The 27,609-nt window shown below is 35.5% G+C and overlaps 2 protein-coding genes across 8 annotated transcripts in view; both read right to left on the reverse strand.

The window, feature by feature from the left end:
* The window catches only part of pigs (pickled eggs), a 618,878-nt gene that overhangs the window by 257,233 nt on the left and 334,036 nt on the right, over positions 1-27,609 (reverse strand). The window lies entirely within an intron of this gene.
* LOC137248149 (uncharacterized) lies at positions 17,751-22,277 on the reverse strand. The gene is made up of 8 exons (XM_067779013.1): positions 22,194-22,277; positions 22,031-22,112; positions 21,711-21,937; positions 21,529-21,651; positions 21,266-21,469; positions 20,871-21,208; positions 20,655-20,808; positions 17,751-20,586 (listed from the first exon to the last, which is right to left on the reverse strand). The coding sequence occupies exons 2-6, from the start codon at positions 22,086-22,088 to the stop codon at positions 21,101-21,103; spliced, it is 720 nt and encodes a 239-aa protein (XP_067635114.1). The 5' UTR covers positions 22,089-22,112; positions 22,194-22,277; the 3' UTR covers positions 17,751-20,586; positions 20,655-20,808; positions 20,871-21,100.

The raw sequence follows: 27,609 nt of genomic DNA on the forward strand, positions 1-27,609 counted from the left end.
AGGATGGTTCCAAACCAGGCCGCACCAATGTTGTGAAACATCAAATTGACACTGGAGATGCGAGGCCGATCCGTGAAGCTCCACGTAGTGTTCCACTGGCGAAGCGGGAAGTTGTGAGTCAAATCATACAGGAAATGAGCGACAGCGGCGTCATCGAACCATCAGCTAGTCCATGGAGCTGACCGGTAGTACTTGTAAAAAGGAGGATGGAAAAATGAGGTTTTGCGTGGACTACCGGAAGTTGAATGGCGTAACGAAAAAGGATAGCTACCCATTGCCAAGAATTGACGACACTCTGGACTCGCTATCTGGTACGAAATGGTTTTCCACACTGGACTTGAAAAGCGACTACTGACAAGTGGAGGTGAAGGAGGAAGATAAAGAGAAAACAGCCTTCAGTGTCGGTGATGGTCTTTGGCAATTTACAGAGATGCCTTTTGGACTTTGTAATGCACCAGCTACTTTTGAGAGACTTATTGGGAAACATGCTTGGTGTACTTGGACGACATCATCGTATTGGCTAAGAACTTTGATGAACATCTTAAGAACTTGGAGGAAGTTTTCCAGAGAAAAGCTGGCGCTGGTCTGAAGTTAAGTCCCAAAAAGTGTGCGCTGTTTAAAAAGGAAGTCAATTATTTGGGTCACAAGGTAACGACAGAGGGCATCTGCACTGCGAACGAAAAAATAGAGGCTGTAAAGGATTGGCCAAGACCACAGAACCTACATGAATTGAGAAGTTTCCTTGGGCTGTGCACATATTACCGCCGATTTGTACCAAATTTTTCCAGCGTATCCCATAGCCTCCATGAGCTTACAAAAAAAAAAAAGCTTTTGAATGGAAGAAGGAGCAAGAAGTGGCTTTCCAAATATTGAAGGAACGTTTGTGCACTGCCCCAATGTTAGCATATCCGATTCCAGGAGCAACATTTATTCTAGATACAGATGCGAGTGGATATGCTATAGGAGGCGTTTTATCACAACTGGTCGATGGACAGGAGAAGGTAGTTGCATATTACAGCCGTTCGATTGGAAAACCAGAGAGGAACTACTGTGTTACGCGGAGAGAGCTGTTGGCATTGGTAGAGTGCATTAAACATTCTCACAAATACCTCTACGGCCAGCGATTCCGTGTCAGGACAGATCACGCAGCGTTGAAATGGCTTCTGCAGTTCCGTAATCCGGAAGGACAATTGGCACGGTGGATCGAGCGACTACAAAGCTATGACTTTTCCATTGAGCATCGAAAAGGTAGTACCCATGGAAATGCCGATGCAATGTCACGAAGGCCATGTAGTTTGGAATGCAAGCACTGTTTAAAGGCTGAGGCTAAAGAAGACATTATAGATGTCCGGCTAATGACTATAACGTGTACGGATGAATGGGACAAGGAACAACTACAACTAAGAAAGTGTCAGCTAGAAGATACAGATCTGTCACATATTATGCAAGGGCTCGAACGAAACGAAAGACCAAGCAGAGAGGAGATGTCAGCAGAGAGTCCCACTGCGAAGTCATATTGGGCACAGTGGAACAGTTTAGAATTGATATCCGGCTGCTCGCATCGAGTATGGGAGAGTGAGGATGGTCAATGCAAGAAGAAACTGATAATTGTTCCCAGAAAGAGGATTCCTGACGTGCTCAGCGAGCTGCACAATGGTCAAAGTGGAGGTCATCTTGGAATCACGAAGACACTCGAGAAAATTAAGCAGAGATTCTATTGGGTTGGTTGCCGTCAGTCGGTCACCGAGTGGATTGCCAATTGCGAGGTATGCAACAGAGCGAAAGGGCCCAAAACCCGAAGTCATGGCCAGATGAAGCAGTATATTTCAGGTGCACCATTTGAAAGGATCGCCATGGATGTCGCAGGTCCATTTCCTACTAGCTACCGCGGAAACAAATACGTACTGGTGGTTATGGATTATTTCAGTAAATGGCCAGAGGTATACCCAATCCCAAACCAAGAAGCAGAAGCAGTAGCAGAAGTGGTTAAAAACGAATGGGTTGCAAGGTATGGTGTACCAATGGAGTTACATTCTGACCAAGGTAGGAATTTTGAATCAGCTGTGTTCCAAGAAATGTGCAAGAAGTTGGGCATTCGAAAAACACGGACAACTGCATTGCATCCTCAGTCCGATGGTATGGTGGAACGTTTCAATAGAACATTGGAAGAGCATTTAAGGAAAGTAGTAGACAAGTACCATAAGGACTGGGATACACACATATCATTATTCTTGATGGCCTACCGATCGGCAGTACATGACATAACGGGCCAAACTCCCGCAAAGGTAATTTTTGGCAATGACCTTCGACTGCCAGCTGATTTGAAGTATGGGATAGATGCCGATGCGGAGAGGAATGTCAAGAAATCCACTGGTGTCTTGGAAGAAGAGCTGAGAGAGATACACGAGCTGGTAAGGCAACGAGCAACGATTATGAGTGACAAGATGAAAGCGAGGTACGATAAAGCAATTCATTCGGAAGGGTTTCAGGAAGGAGATTTGGTGCTGCTATACAACCCACAACGAAAAACAGGTTTGTACCCGAAATTGCAGTGTAACTGGGAAGGCCCATACAAAGTTGTAAAACGGATCAACGATGTAGTGTACCGCATACAAACCACTACCAAACCACGAACCAAAATGAAAGTGGTTCATTTGGAGAGATTAGCAGCGTTTAGATCGAGAGATTTGTCTGATCGGGACGATCAGACTTAGGTGGAGGGCAGTGTCACGGATATTAGCATCACTAAGCTATACCATCACTAAGGCGATGCTAAGGGATATTTAAGTCAATAATCAAATCATGTATACACATATATAAGGCAGCCGAGAGATGTCACACACAGATGCATTTACTTATACGCCTATGTGTGCGCGAGAGACTGTAAACTACAAACATTCACATCAATAATTCAATCATTATGTATCTACATAAACTAATAAATAATTGCGTCCACACATATGTACCATGTACGTATACGAGCAGCGGAGAGTCAATGCGCAAACACATGCATATATCTGAGATACTCCTATAAGTATGCAATGAGAAAAACTATAAAATTGTACAATTGTAGTTACAGCTGAGATGTTTGAGAGCTAATGGACTAGTAGATTCTGGAAGCGCCTAGAAGATGCGAATGTTAAAATCAAAGAGTATAAAAGGCGACAGATGTAGAGGCGCTGTAATTCAGTTTGATTTGAGGTGTCAAGCAGTTACCACTAAGACGACATCTAGCGAGCAATAACAGTATTATTTTGAAAGTAGAGTTTCATTTGAGCTATCAATCAGTTTGGTTATTAAGCAAGCTATTCGTTGCACAGTTTGAGTGTTATTGTGAAGTACTTCAATAAAGGCAATTTTGCATTATTACGTATTGGAGTTATTTATTCAACAGTTTAGTGATTCGAACTTAGCAAAAGGGCAAATAAGAAGATTGCAAGTAAATTCGTTACAATATATTTATGAAGATAATCCAAGATAAAAGAAACCGAAGTGCATCCTTCATAACATGTCCATCCAGAAATAGAAGAAACCCAAGCACATTTTTCATCAGATATCATCAGAAAATAAATTCTTCCGTAAATTTAAAAACAGTCAACATAGGGCTTTTTACGATAAGTATAAAGAGTGTGAAAAGAAATTTGCTTGCCTTGATAAATTTTTACACAGAAATTACATTTTAAATTGTGAAGAAAACTTAAAATCAAATCCAAAATCATTTTGGAATTTCGTTAACTCAAAGAAGGCTGTATCTAATATTCCATCATCTGTTTTCCTCGGCGACAAAGTGGTTGATACTCCTGTGTCTGCGGCAAATCTTTTTTCCGAATATTTTATGGCAAATTTTGTATCCGATTCTGGCAATTGTGACGACATTTGTTTTAACACACATCCTGCTTTTGATTTTGGGAACCTTGTGTTGTCTAATGACGATGTCGTTAGGGGCATTTCTCGACTTAAACCCTCGTCAAATACCGATGTTGATGGTTTGTCTGTAATTGTGTTCAAACTGTGCGATACCCTAGCTTACCCACTCTTGTTAATTTTTAACAATTCCTTATCGTCGGGTACCTTTATTGATGCTTGGAAATTAGCTCTGATCTCACCTATTTTCAAGAGTGGCAATAAAAATGACGTTAGCAATTATAGGCCTATTTCCAAACTATCCGCCACAGCAAAGCTCTTTGAATGCATTATTCAAGAGAAACTACTTTTCTTTGTCAAGAATATTGTATGTCCAGAACAGCATGGCTTTTTTCCGGGACGCTCAACTGTGTCTAACTTGGCTATTTTCTCTGATGACTGCATCGCAGCCTTTCAGTCAGGATGTCAAGTTGACACAGTGTATACTGACTTTTCTAAAGCATTTGATCGGATTGCACATTCAATTCTGACTAAAAAACTTGCCCTGATGGGATTCCATTCTGTCTTCCTGAGATGGATTGAATCCTACTTATATAATCGTCACTGTATGGTGGTGGTTGACAATGTTAGGTCTCTCCCGTTCGTCGCCTGCTCCGGTGTTCCACAAGGAAGCATTCTGGGCCCAATTTTCTTTGTCTTGTTTATCAATGACATTTGCTCTTGCTTTTCTACAGTAAGATTTCTGCTGTACGCGGATGACCTTAAAATATATTCTATAATCAATAGCCTTCATGATTCCGAATTGATGCAATTAGATTTGGATAAATTAAGTAACTGGTGTAAAAATAATCGGCTAACACTCAACATAAGTAAGTGTTTTCATATTACTTTTTCGAAACGTATGAATATCATTGATACCTCATATCATATATCTAATACGCCTTTGTCGCGGGTAAGTGAAATTAAGGACATTCGACTCGAAATTTACTTTTGCAAGCCATATTAACCTTTGCATTTCAAAATCGTATGCCATGCTGGCCTTTGTTAGGCGTCATAGCTTGGATTTTGCCGACCCTTATACACTTTTTTTTTTTTTATACACTTAAGCAGTTATTTTCGGCATTTGTGCGTTCCAAGCTTGAGTATGCCTGCTTCATTTGGTCGCCATACTACAGTTGCCACATTGTAAGAATTGAACGCATCCGACTTATGAAGCGCGATGCTTATTGATTAGTTTAAAATCAATGCAGAGCAGGAGAACAATTTTGTCGCTGTCATTCATTTTTGATTTGTTTCGGGGTGTTGTTGATTGTCCCGTGCTCCTTGAAAGGATTCTAATAAACATTCCAGCTAGAGATCTGCGTAGCTCGGAGTTCTTCCATGTTGGTATTTCTAAAGCTCTTTATGTGAAAAATGCTCCAATTACTAGAGCTTTAATTGAGTTCAACAGAATTGCTAGATTTATCGAGATAGATTTTTCAGGTTCGAAAGATCGCTTTTTAAGTTCTTTAACAACTCTTTATAAATAAAGTATTTGAAGTGTTAGAATTATTGTTTAATATATATATATATATGTCTGAATAGCCTATAAGATTTGTATGCTGATTGGCTTAAATAAATAAATAAAAATAAATAAATAAAATATATCCATCCGGAAATAGAAGAGAAATTAAAACTTATAAAAAATTACTTAAGGACTTCAAATGGGACAGGAACGCCACTCGGACCTGTTACTATTGTCTATAGAGGCAGAAACTTTAGAAAAACTTAGGTCATCGTCAAATATAAATGATTTAATAAATCAGTTTGCTGAAAAAAAGGCAAGGAGAGTGAACATAAATTTGAATTGTTTCTTATGTTGAACTGGTCGGTCCATGAGGACCTCACATATACTGAATAAGTCCGTAGTGTTACCAGAAGTTTGTTTTAACGACCAAACTGAAAAACCCTATCAAAAACCAGGACCTATGTTATAAAATAACTCCGTCCTCTTGGCAAATACTAGAAGCTTCCTAGGATTTAAGCCACTTGCTGCTTCTAGATCTGACAGCTGTATCACCCCTAATAGCTGGAGTCTTAGCCTGGCAAGCGCAGAGCAAGAGCACAGAACGTGCTCGATCGTTTTCTCCTCCAGCCCGCACGTCCTACATCTGCTATCACTGACCAAGCCTAATTTAAAGGCATGTAACGCCAGAAGGCAGCGTCTAGTCAGAATACCCGTCATGAGTCAACAGTGCTCTCTTTTTAATGATAGAAGCAACTTTGTTAGTCTAAGGTTGTAAGACCTGCACATAATCTTCGACACTTTACAGCCCCGCGCTTGAACCCACGCCTGTCCTGCTTGGTCGATCATGTGCACCTCTCGCCGTCGCTTAATTTCGCCCAGTCTAATTGGGACGTCTACGGAGTAAGCTTCAAGGGATGCGGCCTTATTAGCTAGTTCATCCGCTGTTTCATTCCCATATATTCCCATATGCCCTGGGACTCAATATAGATGTATGCTCCTTCCTGTCCCAATTCCCTCTATGGACTGCTTATACTCTAACATGCATTTAGATGCTGTGCTATGCGAGATTAGTGCCTTATTTGCTGCTTGACTGTCAATATAAAAGTTAAGACGATTGCAGCTTGGGCCATTTTCTTCCAGGGTTTCTACTGCTTTGGTTACGACTACTATTTCCGCTTGGAAAACGGCAGCCTGTGGGATCTGCTATTTTCCGGATCAGCGCAGTATACCGCAGACCCTGCTCCTTCCACTACTTTGGAAACATCTGCGTACACATGTATGGCCTCGTCCGCTGTTTGAGCACCCATGCGCCAACCGTCCACCTCTATTGTGGCCTTAAGATCGCCCTCGAAGCGCAGATAGGGAATCAGGTAGTATGTTCGTCTTGTGATTGATGACGCTATACTACTAGGACCGTATGGTCGGCACTCAAGCTGCCCCGAGGCACCGAGCCTGGTTGCAGTTGTTAACCCTATGTTCTTTGCTACCAGGTCTACAGGCTACCAGGTAATAGGCTAGATCACAACTTTTTTATTACCAAAATTTAAAGCTATTTTGCATAACTAAAATTAGACAGTATTTTTTTTAAATATCTTTAAAGATAACGAATATATGGACGTTTTAAATCACTGTTAGAAAGATACTGCTATTATTAGAGTGATGACGTCACTATCATATAAACCCATATAAATCTTGTGCACTTTTCAATTGTTTTGTATGAGGATATGTGATCGTGACGTCACAATTCGTTATTCCAGAAACGGATAGAAAACCAATAAAAGTAAACTTTGTAAGGCTATAACTATCTTTGTTAATTTACAATCGATTTTAATAAAAATAAATGATTTTGACAAATTATGAAATATATTTTCCAATTAAAGTCAATATTTTATTAAATTCAAGGTAAGGAGACACGCCTATTATGTATGATGAATAAATATTAATTTTCCTTTAATGATATTTTTTTTTGGAAATCTGTACCCTTCCTGGGGCCCCAAATAAGTTTTTATACGGTGCCCCGCTAAGGCACGCTACGCCACTGGTGTTTTCTTAGGATATTTAGGTGTGATGCGATTAGTTTATATTTATTCTATAGCTGAATGGCCTCCAGCATAAACACACACATTTCAAAAATAAATAAAAGTAATCATAATTTAATTGCCAACTAGCAATTTAGCTAAGTACAAACATTATGTTGAATTTGTCATGTGTCTCAAAAAAAACATCCATCAACAACAATCTTGTGCAACTTGATCTGTCTTAAATGGCGCTCGCGGCAAAATTACCATTTTAGACGTTTCAATTTTATTGCGCACATTGCCTAAATCTGATGCAGTTTGTTTTAATTATTTCAGAATTGCTGTCATTTAATATTATGCAAGCGCTCAATTAGCTGTAAATAAACCGTTCCAGTTAATAAATTATACCTTGTTTATAAATACATACATATACACACCTGTATATTTGCAATTACAGTAATTTTTGTTAATATGTTGATGCGAATAAGTAAGTATTTGAATTACACATCGTCAATGGATTTTTATTGGTTTTGTAGCTGCTCCCAAAGTCTCGAAGTCTCAATTAACTGAACACACAATAAATCACAATTATTTAACGATCACTTCGAGAGAAAAATCATATAATTTTAATATATACATACATTAGACCATTTAAGGAACTTAGTTTTTGTTTTTGGTTTTCAAACAGATTTTATTTGGGTGTGAGATACGGATGTTATCAAATTAAAAAACGGAGCGAAAGTATGCAAGTATTGGAAAAAGTATTGACTCTCAATTTGCGTATCATTTGACACTATACGACTTTGACATTTTAGAGTAAATTTTCGAAAGTGTTATTATTTTAGAGTCACATGAGAAAGGCTTTTCGGACATTAGTCGGAAAATCTTTGTTTGACTGTGTATATTTGAACTCCACATCGAACAAAAAAGCACGTGAAACCGCCGTAAAATATAAATTTTTTGGTTACAAAAGTCTTCAAACATTATACATTATTTCAATAATATGAAAATGTAATCTACTCATCTGTCAGCGTACGACGCTGCACCAAAAATCCAAAGTGTCGGGTCTATTAAAATAGAAAGTGCGCTGCCACATAAAATTCCAAAAAAGAAACCGAAAAATGCTATACAAACGTAGTTTGTAGTTAGATTAAGAACTTACGGTTCAACAATCCCTCAGTGATTGTTTTTCTTTGTAGGCTAATTAATTTTGAATGATTCTGGTATGAAAATGAAGCTCGATGGCATTCAATTTAGGAAAAATAATTTATGTTATTAGTATTGTTACCTAATTTTAGAATAGCAAAAAAAAATTGTATAACTACATGGGTAAACTTTAAGCCCGCTCCTCCACAACTCTTGGGAGTTGCTGTATAAATCATTTGGTTATGATATTGTGACGAATATTAGCATCACTAATTGATACTCACATCCCTAAGGTTATTAAATAAAAGCACAACAATATTAAAGCCGGAGTCATTGGTGCCGTATGTCGTATCGCTGTATCCGTATCCCTAACGTAATCAGCTGTTTATCGTTACGACGGTAAACCAAAACCCAATTGGTTGGCTACGATACGGTTACGACCTTAGCGGCACCAATAATCGATTGCATTGATTCTCATAAGGTTGGTCGAATCAGCTGTTAAAAGGTTACCGATACGGTTACCGATAAAGCACCAATGTCTCCAGCTTAAGGCAAGCTACATAAACACATTAATCATCATTTACAAATGTACATACAAGGCAGCAGAGATATACTCACCATCAGCCGAAGTAGTACTCATAAATAGACACGCATATGGCTATGCGAGAGACTATAAACTACAAATATACATGTACATATATGGTTGGTAACCAGGCATGAAGCTCGCGAAGTTATTATACCTTAGGAGAAATGGGTGAACGAGGCAACAGAGAGCATAAAAGCAGCGAAAGCTGAGTAGTCAGTAATCAGTTTGATTTAAACACGTTGTCAGTTGCGAAGTGAAGTATAATTGTACTACTCCCAAAGTAATCTAATAAAGACCATTTTGCATTACTGAATATTGGAGTTATTTATTCGAAAATTTAGCGATTCGAGTGTTTGCAGAAGGTGTAAAATAAGCGGAGTTTCCCTAAATTCGTTACAATATGAAAACATAATTAAGACTGAATGCATCGTAACAGTAAATCCATATTAATTTGAGCTCGATTTAATATAAAGGCAATTACTTTTTTTTAACGGTTTAATAATCATACAAAAACATACAAATCAACTAAAATGTTGCATTACTGTTATCGCACACAATAACCAACATTAACCAAAAGCAAATGATGAATACGATTGGTTGTGAGCAAAAAAAAAGTATTATGACGAGACGGCCCGGACGGCCAAGACGAACGAATTGTTTGAGTGATCAAGTATGTGGCCGGGAGCAACATATTTGCCACTGTTTGTGCTGCAGGTGCGGAAAAAATTACTAGACACGACCTAAGCGTTAAGGTAAAACCATCAGCTAAGCTGAAATGGGCGGAGCGCAACCAAAGCGATTGCTAGTGGTTCTGGTGTGACCAATGCGCCAAATGTGTTAAATGTGGCTGGCATGTGGTAAATGGGCTTGTTAGTGTTTGTTGTACTAATTATTGCTGGCCAAACTGTTGTTGTGCGCGTTGAGAATTTGTGGTGCTAATAAAGTCAAATTAATATGGCGCTGGCTATTTGAACTCAGTAAACAGTAATGATTTCAAGATAATTAATGAGTTTTTAGTGTAATAGATATGGTTAAGCAACGGCTGCATGCAGGAAATTATTATAGAATTAGGAGTTATAAACTAATTTACACCTCCGTTGATTTAGCATTTGTATTTATGCCATATAAGTAAATAATGTATACATTCATAGGTACATTAAGTTAATTTATTTGGAATTCATTAAGTATATTATAAGTAAGTTAAATAATTAAATACTTGGCGCGAATTACCTCCGAGGAGGCTTAGAAAGAGCTCCTCTTCCAATTTGCGTTTTTTTCTTTTAATTTTACCTTCAATTTGGAGGAACGGAGCCTACATGTTTTGTGCCGACACCGAATGGCAACTGCAAGCCAGAACAAGTTTTTCTTGGCAGAAATACGATCGGCCGAACCCCTGCCGAGGAGCGAACCCACTTACAAAAACTTGTTTCTAATTGTAACAAATTCTTTCTCAATACTTAGTACAAATAAATAGTAAATGTTTGATGTAAAAACTATGCTAAGGATTTTCAACGCAGAACATCAGGGACAGCCTGATATTAGACAATTATTTCAGGAGTTCTATTCTGATCTTAAATGTTTGTGTGTATTTCCGGCCAATAATGACATTCGTAGGTAGGTTTTAACCTAAATCTGAACCTTTTTTGGTCTCTATATATGACCAACTCGAATTTGGTTTCAAATACTTTCAAATTCTTCCTGGAAAAGAGTGCACAGAACTGGGTTTCAATTTGCAACTAGAGATTCTAAATGTGCAGTTATAAAAAAAAGAATTATATAGCTTGCTCAACCTACTGAGCTATCACATCTATGTTAGAAAACATATCAAAACACTTTATACTATATATTTCGGCAGCGGCCGCCGTGGTGTGATGGCAGCGTGCTCCGCCTACCACACCGAAGATCCTGGGTTCACGCCCGGGCAACGCAACATCAAAATTTTAGAAATACGTTTTTTTAATTAGAAGAAAATGTTTCTAGGAAAATGTTTGGCAAGCATCCGAGTGTATTTCTGCCATGAAAAGCTCTCAGTGAAAACTTATCTGCCTAGCAGATGCTGCTCGGAGTCGGCATAAACAAGTAGGTCCCGTCCAGCCTATTTGCAGTAAAAATTAAAAGGAACACGACGCAAATTGGAAAGGAAGCTCGGCCTAAAATCTCTTCGGAAGTTATCGCGCCTTATATTTATTAATTTATTTTTATATTTCAAAATGTTTCGGAAATAATCTATCAGTTGCAGTACTTTTCACAAATGAAAATTTTTATTTTTAAATTTTCAGCACCAAGTTTAAACTCTTAAGGTTTGATACCAGAAGTACATACATATATACAAGTATTTATTTTTAGTGTTGTTTTAAAACAATTTTAAAGTTTTAGACATATTAAATTAAGTTTCAATTGGAACCGAATAAAATTAAAGTTTTTAAAATTGCTTAAACCGATGAATCGCTTAAAAATTAAACTAAAATTTCTTATATTCTAAATAAATTTTCCCATTACAAATTCTTAAATAATTTATCATGGTTTCAAAGTGTCCTGAACCAAACTATCCATCATCTTAGATCAATTATAAAGGAAGAATCTTCCCATCCATATCCATACCAAACATCTAATCCAATCAACCTAATGGAAATCAGAGCAATCGGTTTTTGCCCTACAGCGAGTTCCTTTAGCTCCGAACTAGCTCTGAAATAGTCCCTGCATTTAAGTAATTAATCTAAATTCGTATAGCTCAAAATTAAGCGCTGTTGATACAAGTGTGGCTAAAAACTGTCCTGATCTGCATCCGAATAGCACCAGTTCGGAGGTAGTCATTAATAGAAATAGTTTTCTTTTTTTAGATTCTTTACTCTCTATCAGTATTTTGCCTCAGCGATATATCTGCGCAGCTCACGGTGGAATATAGTAGCCATTGAAAAGGCTTATGTTAGTTTGTCAAAGATTCCGAAATATAACGTTTTCGACGTGTTTAAAATCCGTATCTTATAGGCTCTACTGAACATATTCTGCCGTTTTGTTTCCAAGTTTAGTCATTTTCAAAGACGTCAATTTCGCGTATAAGGAACTCAAATCTGAACTTTTTTTGCATAAATAGAAAGACCACATCTAAATTAATCCAAAATACTCATTTCCAATAAAAACAAGTAAGAACGGGACTGTCTTCGGCTGTGCCGAAGACTTCATACCTTTCATGAATGGGGCTGAACAATAATCTTATCTCGTTCGTAATCTCCGAATAATCGGATGTATAAGATAAGAAATATATAGTGAAGAGATCTGCATACCTTAACGATTTTTAAGATAAATATAAAATAAAAAACAGGTAGGTACTTTGTGTGAGTATGCAAAGTTTCTGGTTTTTTGTGGTCTGCGTGTAAAAACTATGACTACGAATCACGTATTTCAACAATATATGACGTAAACGTAACTATTTGATGAAATTTGATGAATTTTGAAGCTTCTAGCCGTAAAAAGGGGGCAAAAATTAGAGTTTATATGGGGTATATAATATATATACCACCGATCTCTATGATTTTTTCAGACAACAATATATGCTATATACGTAAGCATATGGGGAAATTTGAAGCGTCTAGCTGTTAAAAAGGGGCAGAAATTGCGCAAAGTTTCTTAACTGAACAATCGGTTGTATGAGATATATACTATATATACCATCGATCTCAATGATTTTTTCAGACAACAATATATGCTATACACGTAAGCATTCGTTGAAATTTGAAGCCTCTAGCTCTTAAAATGGGGCAGTAATTACGAAAAGTTCCTTATCTGAACAATCGGTTGTGGGGGATATATACTATATATACGACCGATCTCATCAATTTTTTCAGGCAACAATATGTGCAATATACGAAAGTATATGGTGAAGTTTGAAGCTTCAATCTGTTAAATTGGGTAAGATATTACAAAAATCCTCTTTTTCTGAAAAATCGGTTGTATGGAGGATATATGCTATAGTGGTCCGATCCGGTCGGTTCCGACAAATGTCTAATCGGACACCCAAATACACCCGCTCACCAAGTTTTATCAAGATATCTCAAAAATTGAGGGACTAGTTTGCATACAAACAGACAGACAGACAGACGGACAGACGGACATGGCTAAATCAACTCAGCTCTTCAACCTGATTATTTCGGCATACTTAATGGTGGGTCTATCTATTTTCCTTTAAGGACTTAAAATTTTCGGTTTCGTGACGAAATTAATATACCATTTCATTTTCATGAAAGGTATAAAAATAGGATATGCTGGAAAGCTAGAAATAAGTTAGTTTCAGTATGTCAGTCTCAGTAAATATGTATGTAGATACCCACATTATTTTTTAAGACTGCCGTATTTACTCCAATCATTTCTAATATGTTAAGGTTTTTACTACTGACATTCGATTTCTTTTTTCCAGAAGTAGTTGCAATATATACTTTTCCTCTATGTTTGAAAAAATAATATACTAAGTTGTTTTTCTAAGGGGAGCATGAAAACATTTTTAACACCATGTTCCCAACGCCCAGTCAAAAAATCTGACTCGATTTTGCAGAACCGGGCTAAATTTTCACTTTTAATTTTAATAACTTTCTAATGAAAGCATATAAAGGTCTTGACAGTGTATTAATGCCTTTTACAAATGACTCAATCTAGTTTTGTTCATCTAGGCTATGTCTAGCTTTCCCTGCGTTGGATCCGATCAAAAAAGTATAACCTTCGATTGTTTGTTGTTGTCTTTTACGGATTGGCCCCCGCTGGCGTTGTTTATCTGACTCAAGTTTCCATAAAATTTTCTTAAATAAGCAATTCCAAATCACCGCAAATGACCAAGTCGGTGGTTTGAACGCAAGGGCTCGAACGAAGAGCCAGATGTAATTTTACTTTCCGGCAGTGTATAAAACCCTTTTGAATAATTTAGCGCACCTTTGAAGATTTCCTTCCAGAAAGAATGTAGAAAAAATAGACAGTAACAATACGACCTCTAGACAGAATATTCTATTCGTGTAAGAATATATGGGACATAGCCAGTAAATAGAAAAACTTACGACAAGCCAATTGGAGCCTGTCTAAGCCCTAGCCATACTGTTTTATCTAGATTGGACCCAGGATAAGTGTGGACTTTCCTAGATTATTTTCCAGCCTGTCGTGTTAAATTAAGAATATAGCAAAACTTTGTAATGGACGTATACTCACAGCCAAGCTTAAAGTCTCGCACCTTATTTAAGGATACTGGCCATTGACGACAATTACAATTTAACAACCGCAAAGTAACTTCAGAACGCCGTAAACAGCTTGCAGAATTAGCCCAAAATTAATGCCTAATAGACTCCTAACATTTCTCTCACAGCAATAGCAGTTTCGGAGACACTTTTACGATATCATTTTCATTAAGTGGACTGTAAATTTCGGAAAGTAACAAAATCTTTGGTATAAGATACAACTGATTGACTGCGTGTTCTACTGAATCGCTGTCGCTGCACTCACACGACAGGTAGCCCAACGCCGAATAGTTTTCCCAAGCTCTCGATTGCACCACTGTTCTAGATGTAGGTTAAGAAAAAATTTCAGATTGCAACAAAATCCCATCCAATGATCCAGCATATTTGATATCGAATGATAAGAGGAATATCACACTATCTCGACTGCCGTTCAAAACTCTCCTATCTCAGAAATCTTTTCACATTGGTCGGTTTTTAATAAAAAAAAATATAAATTCGTTACTTATAAAAAATATTTCAGTTAAATGGCATTTACTTTTTGTTTTTTTAAAACACCATTTGGTTACGCTGTGATAGTGATTGGGCGGCAATTGAAAATATCGCATGGCATGTTTTTGACCTAACAAATTCCAAAGAACGCACAAGATTAATGAATGAAAATGAAAACAATAACACCAAAATATACAAATGCAAACAAAAACTAATAAAAAGACAAAGGAATTGATTTGTGTGGACAAACGTGAAAACGAACGCATGATGGTAGCAGAAAACAATAAAAGGCCGGCTACGTTCGATTAGAATGTAGGCAAACCAAGCGGCAAGAAGAAGAATTTACTAACATGGGTCGTGTGTACTTTTGTGTGTTTAAGTCATATGTTAACAAACCACAAACACCACACCTTAAGCGAGAGGCAAAATACCATACTAGACTGCCACATCATCACTCCGGACAACAAAAGCCAGTAAGCCGAGTTCACTGTGCTTATTTTAAAGGTCTACGATGCAGCGAATAAAGGCTGAAGGCCAAATACGAATGACAGCAGATAAAAGACAAAACTATGAAAGATGACGACAATGAACATCAATTGAGGGATTCGCGATTAGCCCAAGGTAAAATAGGCGAAACGTGGATTCGACATCCAATGACGGCACTGCGCCAAAGAAAATAATTAAGGGGAAAAAAATAAAACAAATACCAACTAACTTAGTTGGCTAACGTGCGGACGAGCGAATGCGCTGCAGGTGACCATGCAAAAATTTATTTTGCAATCACAAATCAGTAGCAATTATTTTATTAAAATGGGGGAGAGTTATTTCTACAATCAAAAGAAAAAACCTATCTTATATGCATAGAAATTCATCAGTATTATAAAAATTCATGAAATAAATTGAGGAAAAAGTTTTTTGGCCTGTTGCAAAAAGTCCCTCCATGTTTATCTTCAGATGAAGTTTTTTTTGAGTGTTTATTACATATTTGTTGTTGTTGTTAGTGCTTAAACGTATTTTGCTTACATGTGGCGAATAAAAATTTGGCTTAGAAGTACAATGACAGAGTCTTTAGTACGAGCATTTCTTAGAAAATCGTCAATTTTCGCCGATTTTCGAACTGATCTTTTAAATATATCACACATCAACGTACCAAGGAGGAAATATTTTAAATTAGTGAGAAAAAAAGTTTTAAAAAATCAATTTTTTTATTCCCTTATATCAATTAGCTAAAATAATGCAGAATGTTTGTATCTGAAAAAAGGTTAGGTAAGCCTTTAACTGTAATATGTCAATTTCCCGTAAGATAAGCAAACTGGAATAAATATCCCTGCATAAATATTGCTTTAGATAACCTCTGCACCAATTTTTGTATATAGTATAAGAAAAAATCGCAAGTTAAAAACTGAATATTTTACGTGTCCTGCACAAACAATTTAATTTTTAAACAAAAAATACATTTTTTCGAATAAATTTTTTTGTTATTTTAACAAAACTTTTCAAATATTAATTGCTTCCCTGAAATTTCACCGAACTGACTGTAAATACAAAGTTTGTGAGTTTGTGGTGCCGCGGAAACGCTTATTTGGGATTTTTTACGCACATACACAAATATTTCAAGATCAGGCTTCTATTTTTATTTAGACATGTACCACACAACATTAGTTAGTGTACTAAATAGTTTGTCTGGAAAGGTAATAGTTTTTCCTTCCTTAAGGTCTAAAAATGGAACAAATGTGTCCGATTTGTCCCGTACCGACCGCAGAATGCTCCAGTAGCAATTATTGTGAAGAGCGGGTGGACCTTTATCATCTTCGCTGGGTGCTTTATTGCTGCCTCCGTTTAAGAAGACATAAAAGACTTCCCCCTATAGTCTAAGAACTCTCTGAACTTTGGCTACCTGGTCGCCCTTATCGTTCTGACAGAAACTTGACTCGGACTTGAAACCGGCAGTTTTTCGGAGAATTTTTGGTAACATTTTACATTTTTCCTATACTCTTTACCGTATTTTTCGATTGAGTCACTGCCGTGAAGCTTTATAGATACTATAATGTTTAAAACATGGGAAAAGTGGTAGCGGCTTAGGATATCGAATTTGAATGTATGTGTGTTCTATAGTTGTAGTAGTGGGAGTGGTAATCAACCGATTTTGTGATTCTTTTCTAAGGCAATTCTATTTTGAATAGAAAAGATGGATATTAAATTTCATCGCAACATCTTCAATCGTTCTTGAAGTCGATGCAAGATCTTCATAAAAATGGCCAAGAACAGTTGTTCATCATAATCTATGCACACTTGTTCATAACTTAAGTTCAGCACTATGAGCATGTTTTATGAACAACTGGGCATAGATTGTGAACAACATTTTCATAGATTCTGAACAACTGGGAAAGATTATGAACAACTGGGCATAGATTATGAACAACATTTTCATAGGTTGTGAACAACTGGGAAAGACTATGAACAACTGGGCATAGATTATGAACAACATTTTCATAGGTTGTGAACAACTGGGAAAGACTATGAACAACTGGGCATAGATTATGGACAGCATTTTCATATATTCTGAACAACTGGGAAAGACTATGAACAACTGGGCATAGGTTATGAACAACATTTTCATAGATTGTGAACAAATAGGAACACATTTTACACTTCCTGCTAATATTAAAGAAACAATATTTCATTTTATTTTCAAATGTCTTTATTTCAAAATACAATTGCTTACTAACAAATATTATATATATACATATTAAAATAAAATAAATCATATACTTCAGTATTAACATGTTCATTTTATATAATTTATAAAGTCATTAATTTTTTTTACATTTCTATAAAATTTTTATCATAAAACATAGTTTAGTGCTTAATATTGGATGAAGCTCAAAGGGTTTAGGAAATTCAATATCTGTAATGGATTTTAATACATAATTTTCCGTTCTTTCCCCAATAATATAAGAATAATAATGCAAATCAAAATTTTCAATTTGGTATTCATTAAGTAATAAATATATACCGTCTTCTAATAAAATTATAACGACAATATTATAAACACACTGCTTCATAAAAATATAGTACCCAATTTTGTAAATTATTCCTCTGTAACTTAAGAATTTGAAACATTTAGTTCTTTTTTTGTTTCGAATGGTAGTAGTAATTGTTTAAATGAATATTCTTGAGTTGTGACTGTTTTCATATTATTAATTTGAATGATATTGAAAGGATCCTTATTTACAAGTATTTGATTTGAAAATTTTACACAGAACTTTTTTGCTATTGATAGCTCTAAATTAACTCTCGAATATGAAACTTTGGAGTATTCTTTTAAAATTTTGTTTTTACTTTCATGTCTCATACACCATAAGTCCTTCAAAGGGCCAACTGCTCTTATAATAGAGCAATAATGTGTTATGTTATGGTGTTTTGGCTTTAAATTAGTTTTAAAGCAATCCGTATACATTTTATGGTGCTCAGATATAATGCAAGTCAAACTTATATGTTCTGCGTTACTAAATGAATCTTTCAATAAAAAATCTATCAACTCTTTCAACTTGATAATATACAGCCATAATTTATTTTTTTGAGGAACGAATTCGCCTACGAAAACAGTAAAATAGCGCAAAAAAGAAAATGTTTCTCTGGCTGAAAAATTAAGTTTATTTTGTTTTAAGTGATCTAATTTAATATTGCCAGGAGGCTTGCTTCGAAGCTCAATGGAAACGTATTCAAATGTATTAATTTTGTCATTTAAGACATTGATTGAAAAAAAATTTGTTTCTAATATAAAATATTGTAGAGATTCTATTAAACCGAATTTTACACAACCTTCTAAGCAATCATGCATAAAATCAGAATACATGGAACATTGTTAAAGCATTTAATCGTGAATTGGTTTTTACTCCAGTTTTGCTATAATCATTTGTAACGAGATCTTTATTATAATTTTCCAAATTTCTTAAAAGGCTGCTGTTTTCTACTAATGAATTATTCATTTCAAGTTTAGACATTTTACATATTCTGCAACTGAAATTATGGCTAAAAGATCCAGAAAATCCTAAAAGATTATTCAACGCCAAGTTATCGCCAATTACAAGTCCAACTACGAAATGAACATTAAAAAATCCATCTTTTGTATTTATCTCTATTCCCTTTTCTAAAGTTCTCAATATGTCAATGAATGGAGTCAAAGTTTTTGAGAGGGGAAACTTTTTGAAATAAGCTGTTTTCATTAGCATCGCAACAAAGATATTATCTACTGAATTACAATTTTCAGGCAATGACGGAAAATGATAGTAAAATGCAGCAATGGATTGATTTCCAGGATGACTTCCTAAGGCATTACCCATTTCTATATCATCGTAATACAAAATTATTGGTATAACAATTTGTCCTTGATCGAAGTGTGTTAGTTTATCATTCCATACTGAACCTTGCACAAAATGTCTAATTTTATTTTCGTTAACACTTCTTAACGAATTTATGTAGCTAAGAGTCGTTCTTAAAACATTTTTTTGCTCAAAAAATAGTTTAATTTGATGCTCTATAGGCATTAAAATAAATTCGCTTTTTTTCATCGTTAAAGTACTTCGATTTTTTTTATATATATGTGATACAGAACTATCGATTTCTTGCTTAGTAGGAGGTTGGTATAAACATTTTTGAGCTATAGTGTTCAAAAATAAATATTCTGTGTTAATGCCCTTAAAAGGATCAGAACAGCAATTAAAAAGTTTTTCTATTTTACATTTTTCTTCCGACGGGACTATTGGACATTATGCTTGACAATAATGTAAACATCTGTTTGGTTATTATATCTGTAAAATATGCTAATATTGATTGAATAGCTTTCGTGGTCATATGATTTCCACTGAAAAGATTGCTAACAAATGCTAATGCGTTGTCTCGCATATTTTTTAAAAAAAATTCAATATCTGCCTCATTTATGATTTCAAGTTTCTGTCTTTTTTCAGGGATCACCATTTCTCTACTATTGCTTTGTTGATCACGAATCATGTTATTATATATTGTTGTAGATTTTGCTTCAATTGGAAAATGTGGTTCACTTGTTACCATTTTAACGTGGCAAACACTTAAAATATGTTTTTTATAGATAGAAAAGTGATGAAATTTGCAATGACAATTGGAACATACTAATTGGTTATTCTTTTTGAGGGAGTGTATTAGTTTCAAATGGCTTATTAGTACATCGGCCGATGCGAAGCAAGAATTGCAAAGAAAGCAGTTGAAGTTCATGATTATTAATTTTTTTTCAACAATACTTAAATTTCTTTCTGAAATTATTTATGTTTTAACTGTGTGAAAATATCTAGTTCTGGTGAGTTTATTTTGTGGTTGGTATATCATAAAAAAAATGTTGAACAAAGTTCCAGAAAATTGTGTTTTCAAACGGGTATTCTAGGTTGAAGACGAAAAAACACTTGAAATATATATCAAAAGCATTAAAAGCGTCAGCAAAAAGATAAACTAGACTTTCCACAATTAGAACATATTGATATGAACTGATATCATTTCGATCCTTAAGAATGATCAAAAATGGTTGAAAATTTATGTTCTTGCTCACACAAAATTCTTTGCGCTTGTTTATAGTGCTTTGTATGTCAGCAGCGCTGTTTATTTCAACGACGAAGGAATTCCAAGCGTCGCCTGTGCTAACCTTCCACGTCTGTTTCGCAATTGTTTTTCTTGCCACAGGCTTAAAAATTGCTGCCAACATCTTCGAGACTTCAATTAATTCTAAATCTGGAAGAAAATTAAAAAATTATAATTAAATTAGTTCTTTATTTCATAAGTTTAAATTGTTATTTTACCTTTGTTTGTTGGAAGATTATTTATAATTTTTTTAGCAGCTGGCAATTTAACAATATTTTTGCATACTGCTATGATATTATCCTTCAGTGAATTCCAGTTGTTAAGAAATAAGTTTGACTTTTCCGGGTACAAATTATGGAAGTCAATATCGATCTAAATATAAAAATATAAATTTTTTTATTTATATATTACCTATATAAATTTAAATTTTCTACCAAACGATATCCGTTACTATGCGCATACAGTGGCCAGTCAGAAAGTATAAATTTTAGCGGATGGATATTAATGTCCTGGCGCCGAAGAGCAAAGCTGGAGTTCCATTTCGATTCCACCGTCTCCCAAGGCGAATTTCTTGTTTTCAGCCAAATTTTATCTTCTGAATCGATCCCTGAAACCGAAATAGCACTCACTTCTCGACTCTCCAATTCAAGTTTATTATTTCTTCTTAAGCGGAGATATTTAAAAAAAAACCAGATTTTCTGAAGGCTCTGGACATCGAACGGTATTTGTTGTACAGTTTTCCGTTCCGCTTTTCCTTTTGAAAATAATATTCCTGTAAACAATAAAATATGATCAAACAGTTGTATATGTATTTTTCCTAGTTTTGTACTTTTTTTTCTGATGCAAATCGTTTTACTATGTCTCCTGTTATATTATCGAACATAGCAGAATTCATGGGCACGTCTTTCTCTAAATGATCTCTGACTATATTTGATATCAAAGTCTCTCTGTCTGATGCACCCAATTCATTGTTTGCGTTGTAATTAGCGCAAATTTTTATTCCAACTGCGGAATCCAAGAAATTTTGTAAACTCTGAAATATTAACAATTTGTTATATATCCGATATTTTTTAGAGGAAAAAAGTGTTATACAAATTTGTATGTAGAGCTACCCGACCCTGAAAATGAAGAAATCGAGTCCGACTGACTGATTGAGCCACTAGCTGAAGATTGGTCTGTATGTTGGCAACAACATGTTGAAATTGGGGCCAATTGCTGGGATTAAAAAAATTCAATACATTACACTATAATTCATATAAAATTTGCTTTCTCACATTTGCAAGTCGCCACTCATTGACTAGGCCACGAAACTTTATGCGAGTGCCAATTTCGTCATTAAAAATCTCTTTAATGTCAGCTTCTGTCATGGCCTTGAAGCAGTCGATATTTATTTTGGCATTTGTTAAGGACAAATAATACTCTTCTAGTCCATATTTATTTAATAGATTGAAAAATTCAGAGTCTACTTCTCTTACAGCGACAATGTCAGCGCCTGACAAATCTGAATTAAAAGGAAAAAAAAAATAAACAGAATGCTACATTTCTGAACTATCGCACAAATAACAGCAAATTACATTAAAATACAAATTAATACCTTCCAAACTTGTAGAAAACATATATTCACGGCTTTGTTGACATGCGACGTTTTCCATATTTAGCACTTCAATGTATGTACACTATTTCGTTATTAAAAAAAACCATCGTTAAATGTCATAACTTCAGTGATAATATATGTATGATAATAACTCAACACTTACCTCTAGTTTTCTTAATTTGCACAATTATATATTTCTAAACAATATTAATGATATATAAACACACTTGAAACAACCGGCACTCTTGACACAAAGAACACAAGTGAAACTAAGTCGCAATTAATGCATACTCATTATCCATGTGTACGCATTGTTCATAATCTATGCATAAATGGGCACAACTGGGAACAATACCTGTTTATAGTCACATATTATGCACAATGTTCATATATTATGATCAATTGTGTTTGATTTTCAAATGATTAAGCTATGAACAATGTTCACAAACTGTGCACATTTTTTGGGTATAACTTATGCACAATATATATATATTATGCATAATGTTCATATATTATGCACAATGTTCATATATTATGATCAATTGTGTTTGATTTTCAAATGATTAAGCTATGAACAATGTTCACAAACTGTGCACATATTTTGGGTATAACTTATGCACAATTTTAATAGATTGTGCAGAATTTTTGATTATTAGGCATAATTTATGCGCAAAGTTGCATATTCATGCATGTACCTAAACATTTTATAGTTATGAACAGCTTGTGCATTAATAATGCACAACACTTTTCTCCGTGTATGTACTTTCACTTCAAACCAATTAGTTATCATGTATATTAACCTATTACTTAGCAAGCTTATTTTTACTCGAACCATTTTGTTAGTTCAATAAAACTGTTGATGTCTTTTATGTAGCATTTTGATACCTCTCATAAATCGGACAGCACGAAACCGCATAGGGTTCGTTACCTGATATTAGCTAGGGCTATACACTCGCAGAGGGAATGGGTGACCGTTTCCTTACAACCTTCTTGGCTGCACCTCCTGCGCACTTCGTTGAAGGTTAATCCCCTTCTTTCTGCGTGTGGGCCAAATGGCCAGTGTCCTGTGATTCTGCGTGTCTGCCTAAATATATCTGTCTTAGATAATTTTAGTAAATCCTCAGTTTTTTTTATGATTGTAGTCCGGCCAAATTCTTTTGGTGATCCTACATGAGCCAGTAGAGTATCAATTTTAAATAGCGGTTTTCCAGAAATGGGTAAGAATTTCACTTTTTATGGATCTAAGCGGTCGATTTACACCGACTGCCTGTACTGTTTAACGAGGCACCGGGCTTTGCCAGTTCATCCGCTTTTTTATTTCGACTTCAAGGTACTTAACCGTAGTTGAGAGCGAGAGTTCTGTACCGTTTAGTGAAGACGAATTTGAGGTATTTTGTTTCTGTTCCTGAAGAGTATAAGTTCTGTCTTGCATGGGTTAACATTAAGGCCGCTCGATGCCACCCTGGTATGAATGAAGCCTTTCAACCGCACAAACGAAGTAGCAAGTAATATTGACTGCAATGGACAAGTGGATGAACTAACAAGGACCCGGACACCATTAGACACCCCTAGGGCATTCACGGTGCGCCGTGCACTTACCAAATAAAACTCTACTATCTCGAAAACTGCCAATCAAAGTTAATACTCTAAGTACATCTGTATGATCACCAAATGAACGTGGCCTGTCTACGTTCAGAATAGAACTTCGAGTAGACTGAGTGGGGAAGGAAGGAAACCACAAATAGATGACACTGGCGGTTGGGTCTACAAGCGTAGAGAATGGAAACCTCTTTAGTTTTCGCTGAGGATGGACAGAAAGGGCCGAGTGGTTGGAATTAATTGACCTAATCAAAATTAAATTCGGTTAAAAAGCTTAATAAATAATTGGTGGTAGGGAGAAAATGCATCAAAGGGGTGCTTTGTAAGCTACTTGGGACCGACCTCTCCAGTAGGTCATCACATCAACAAACTAACCAGAAGAGCGCCGACGTAGCAATGCAGCTTATAATAATACTAGCTGATCCGGCAGACTTTGGCTCGCCTGAAAATCAGTTTTCCTACATTTAACAAATGGGCTTCGCTCCCTCTCTTCACTCTCTATCCCACTCTCGTCTATATTATCTTCCTTTTCTCCTTCTCATTCTTTACCTTCCTTTATTCCATTAAACTCCTTCCCACTCCTCTAATTCCTCTCCCACTTCCACTCCTACTTTCACTCCCTCTTCCTTTCTCACCAAAATATCCTCATACATGGAATATCATGGAAAGTCTTGAATACCTGCTTAAAATATTATTATTTTAAATTGTTTCCTAATTGGGGGCACAACCCACTTTTCAAAAATTCGATACAGATAAATGTATAAAGTACCTGCATGTACTCATGTAGTAAGCGTTTGAGCCAAAAATAATCGGATTTTAAGCAAGATGAAATTAATCTTACCTGGGGACGTGGCGCTGCCCACTTTTCCAGCATTTCTGTGATTTTATATTATTTTCACCAAATCGATCGTCGTCTAGGCGGAGCTCAGTGACATAAATACTCACGAACAAAAAAAAAAAATATGTATGTATAAATGTATATTGGATAACATCCTTATACATACTTTTTTATTATAAGGATTAACTATCGCTAATTTATGATCAGCGCCGTAGAGAGAAAATCCGGGCCCGGGACTAAATAATGTACGGGCCCTCTATAAAAAATCCACTAATACATTTGATTAATTTGAATTAATGACGTCTCAGCTATGATTATTGATGGATTACATAAAAAAAAAAAATTTTTGCAACATCAGCTAAATGATTTTTGGACTAAGAGCTGAAAATAAAATTAACACAGGATATTTACTATTTATACTGTTTTATTGTAAAGTAGAAATAAAATTCTCTTTTAACAGCCACATGTTGTTTTAAATAATCTTTTCTAGTTATTTGGTAACATTTTAGTATATTTCTGATAAATATAATGATGATTATAAATTTTAATTATTCAATATAGAAGGTTCGGATATCAAAGAGCAACTTTTCTTGCTTTTTTCGCTGCAAAATTTTTTATAATAATATCAAAATTTAACTATCTTGCCGAAACGGATTCAACACAAAGCGTGGCAAGTCCTGAAACTCGCTCTTGAGATGAACAAGATCTATGAAAGTTTTTGATTATTGCAAGGATCTGAAAGAAACGTTCTGCACTAGCTACAGTGACGGGTATAGTGCAAAAGATACGTAAAGCAACACAAATGTTGGGGAAAATTGTATACAGATTTTGAACATACATAGATGGCATTTAGCAATTCCAATGGTGACAGACATTTATCAAAATTTGTTTCGTAAATGTGTTTCAAGTGAATTTTTTCGCATTCTAAGCTTTGAGAAACGTCCGCCTTGTATTTTTCGACAAATTTTGCTGCACTCACCCGAACCGTAGTATCATACATGTCTTCAAATTGCCACAAAAAGGAAAACGTCTCGCTCAAATTTCTCATAGCTGCGAATCGTTCAGTAATGCCAGTGATTACCGAATCAACGATCACCAAGAATACATTGTTTTTAAAATCAGATTCTGGATCATCCGTAATCATCTCATTTCCATTATCTTCAAAACGTCTTTTGGGTTTTCTCATTCGAATGTCCGGAAAGTTTGGCGATATGTTCAATTGAATAGCAACTGTTTTGCATTCGTTTAAAATTGTTTCCCGTTGGTTGCTGATCAATTTCAAATCAGCTAATAAGGCATCTAGATGTCGGGGTGTCCCCATAAATTCAGAAACACATTTTTTCAGAAAATATTAGTCAGAACCCCTCTTTCAGAAAGACAAAATTCAGAGGTCAAAACTCAGAAGTCAAATCTCAGAAGTCAAATTTTAGAAGTGAAAATTCAAAATTCAAATTTTAGAAGGCACAATTCGGAAGTCAAAATTCAGAAAGTAATCAGACGACAGAAAAAACATTAAATTTTTTTCAAAATTTAGAAACGTTTATTTATTTGGAAGGAATTATGTATAAAGAAAAAGTAGTAAAATCTAAAATTGTATAGTGTGTGCAATAGCAAGCATATAATTAATTAAATCTTTTCGCGTTTATCTTTTTCAAATGAATTTGCAATATTAAAAAAAAGAAGTCTTTATATTTTATCTCGCGTTTCCGATATGGTTCGCCTCCAGCTGAAAATTGCTGCAGTTTTGTTTCTGTTATTGCATGTTAATTGTGTCCCAAACACACTTCGAATGACGTTGTACCACCTTTAGATAGAATTATTTGTACGGACTTTACTCAATTTCTATAATTCGATTAGATATGACGCCTTCTTTCGACGTTGCTGTGTTACATTCTGAACAAATTTTCAGAAGTCAAAATTCAGAAAGTAATCAGATAGCAAAAAACATAAAATTTTGCGCAAAATTTAATGTTTTTTTTGCTGTCTGATTACTTTCTGAATTTTGACTTCTGAAAATTTTTTCAGAATGGAACACAGCAACGTCGAAAGAAGGCGTCATATCAAAATTCAGAAAGTAATCGATAGCAAAAAACATAAAATTTTGCGCAAAATTTAATGTTTTTTTTGCTGTCTGATTACTTTCTAAATTTTGACTTCTGAAATTTGACTTCTGAATATTGATTTCTGAAAACTTTGGCTTTCTGAAAAAAGGGTTCTGACTAATGTTTTCTGAGAAAATGTGTTTCCGAATTTTTGTTTTCTGAATTTATGGGGGGAACCAGATGTCGGACATCAACATTTATGGTGGCGTCTCTAGCTTGGAGTACGACGTTTCTTTCATTAATGGTAGTAAGTATTTTGAACAAAATTGAGGACAGCAAGATACATTCGAACTTGTTGATGTACCTGAGAATGCCGTATGCTTGTGCAGTCAAATTTAGCTTAAGTAATGCGTTTAGTGCTTGTGTTACTCGTGGAACATGGTTTGCGAATGGTCTGATTGCCTCAATTCTAGCCGACCACCTAGTGTCTGAAAGACTGTGAAGAGAGCTCAGTACATTTTTTTGACGATGTCCCTTCGTTGTGGACTGCTGCTGAAAATAGTAAAACATTTTTGTACAACTCCGAAGAAAGTAATTGCAGCCGTACAACATTCTGCGGTATCAACAACACATAAATTCAGACTGTGGGTTGCACAAGGCGAGTAATCAGCATTCTAGTTTTTGTCGAGAATGTGACGTTGTGCTCCGTTGTAAGCTCCTTTCACATTGGCGCCGTTATCGTACCCTTGTGCACAACAATCTTTTAATGGGATTACATGTTTACCTAGAGTATGGCAAATTAAATCAGCGATTTCGTGATCAGTTTTTTGGTTACGATCCACGAAAGCCAAAAACCGTTCTTGAATTGTAAAATTTGTTGCTTTCGAATTGAAATGGAGGTAGCGCAAAATGAACGTAGTCTGTTCAACGTGACTGGCATCAGACGTAGCATCAACGATAATAGCAAAATACTTGGCTTTTTTGCGTTGATCTAACATAGTTTCCCTCACGTGTTTTGCACAAATTTCTATAAACTCGTTGGGAATGTCTGGGGAAAGATAGTAAACTTATAAACGTTTGTGCTGCTGTTGTGAAATCCT

Source organism: Eurosta solidaginis, chromosome 4 (assembly GCF_040869045.1).
Source record: "Eurosta solidaginis isolate ZX-2024a chromosome 4, ASM4086904v1, whole genome shotgun sequence".
Taxonomy (NCBI): Eukaryota; Metazoa; Arthropoda; class Insecta; order Diptera; family Tephritidae; genus Eurosta; species Eurosta solidaginis.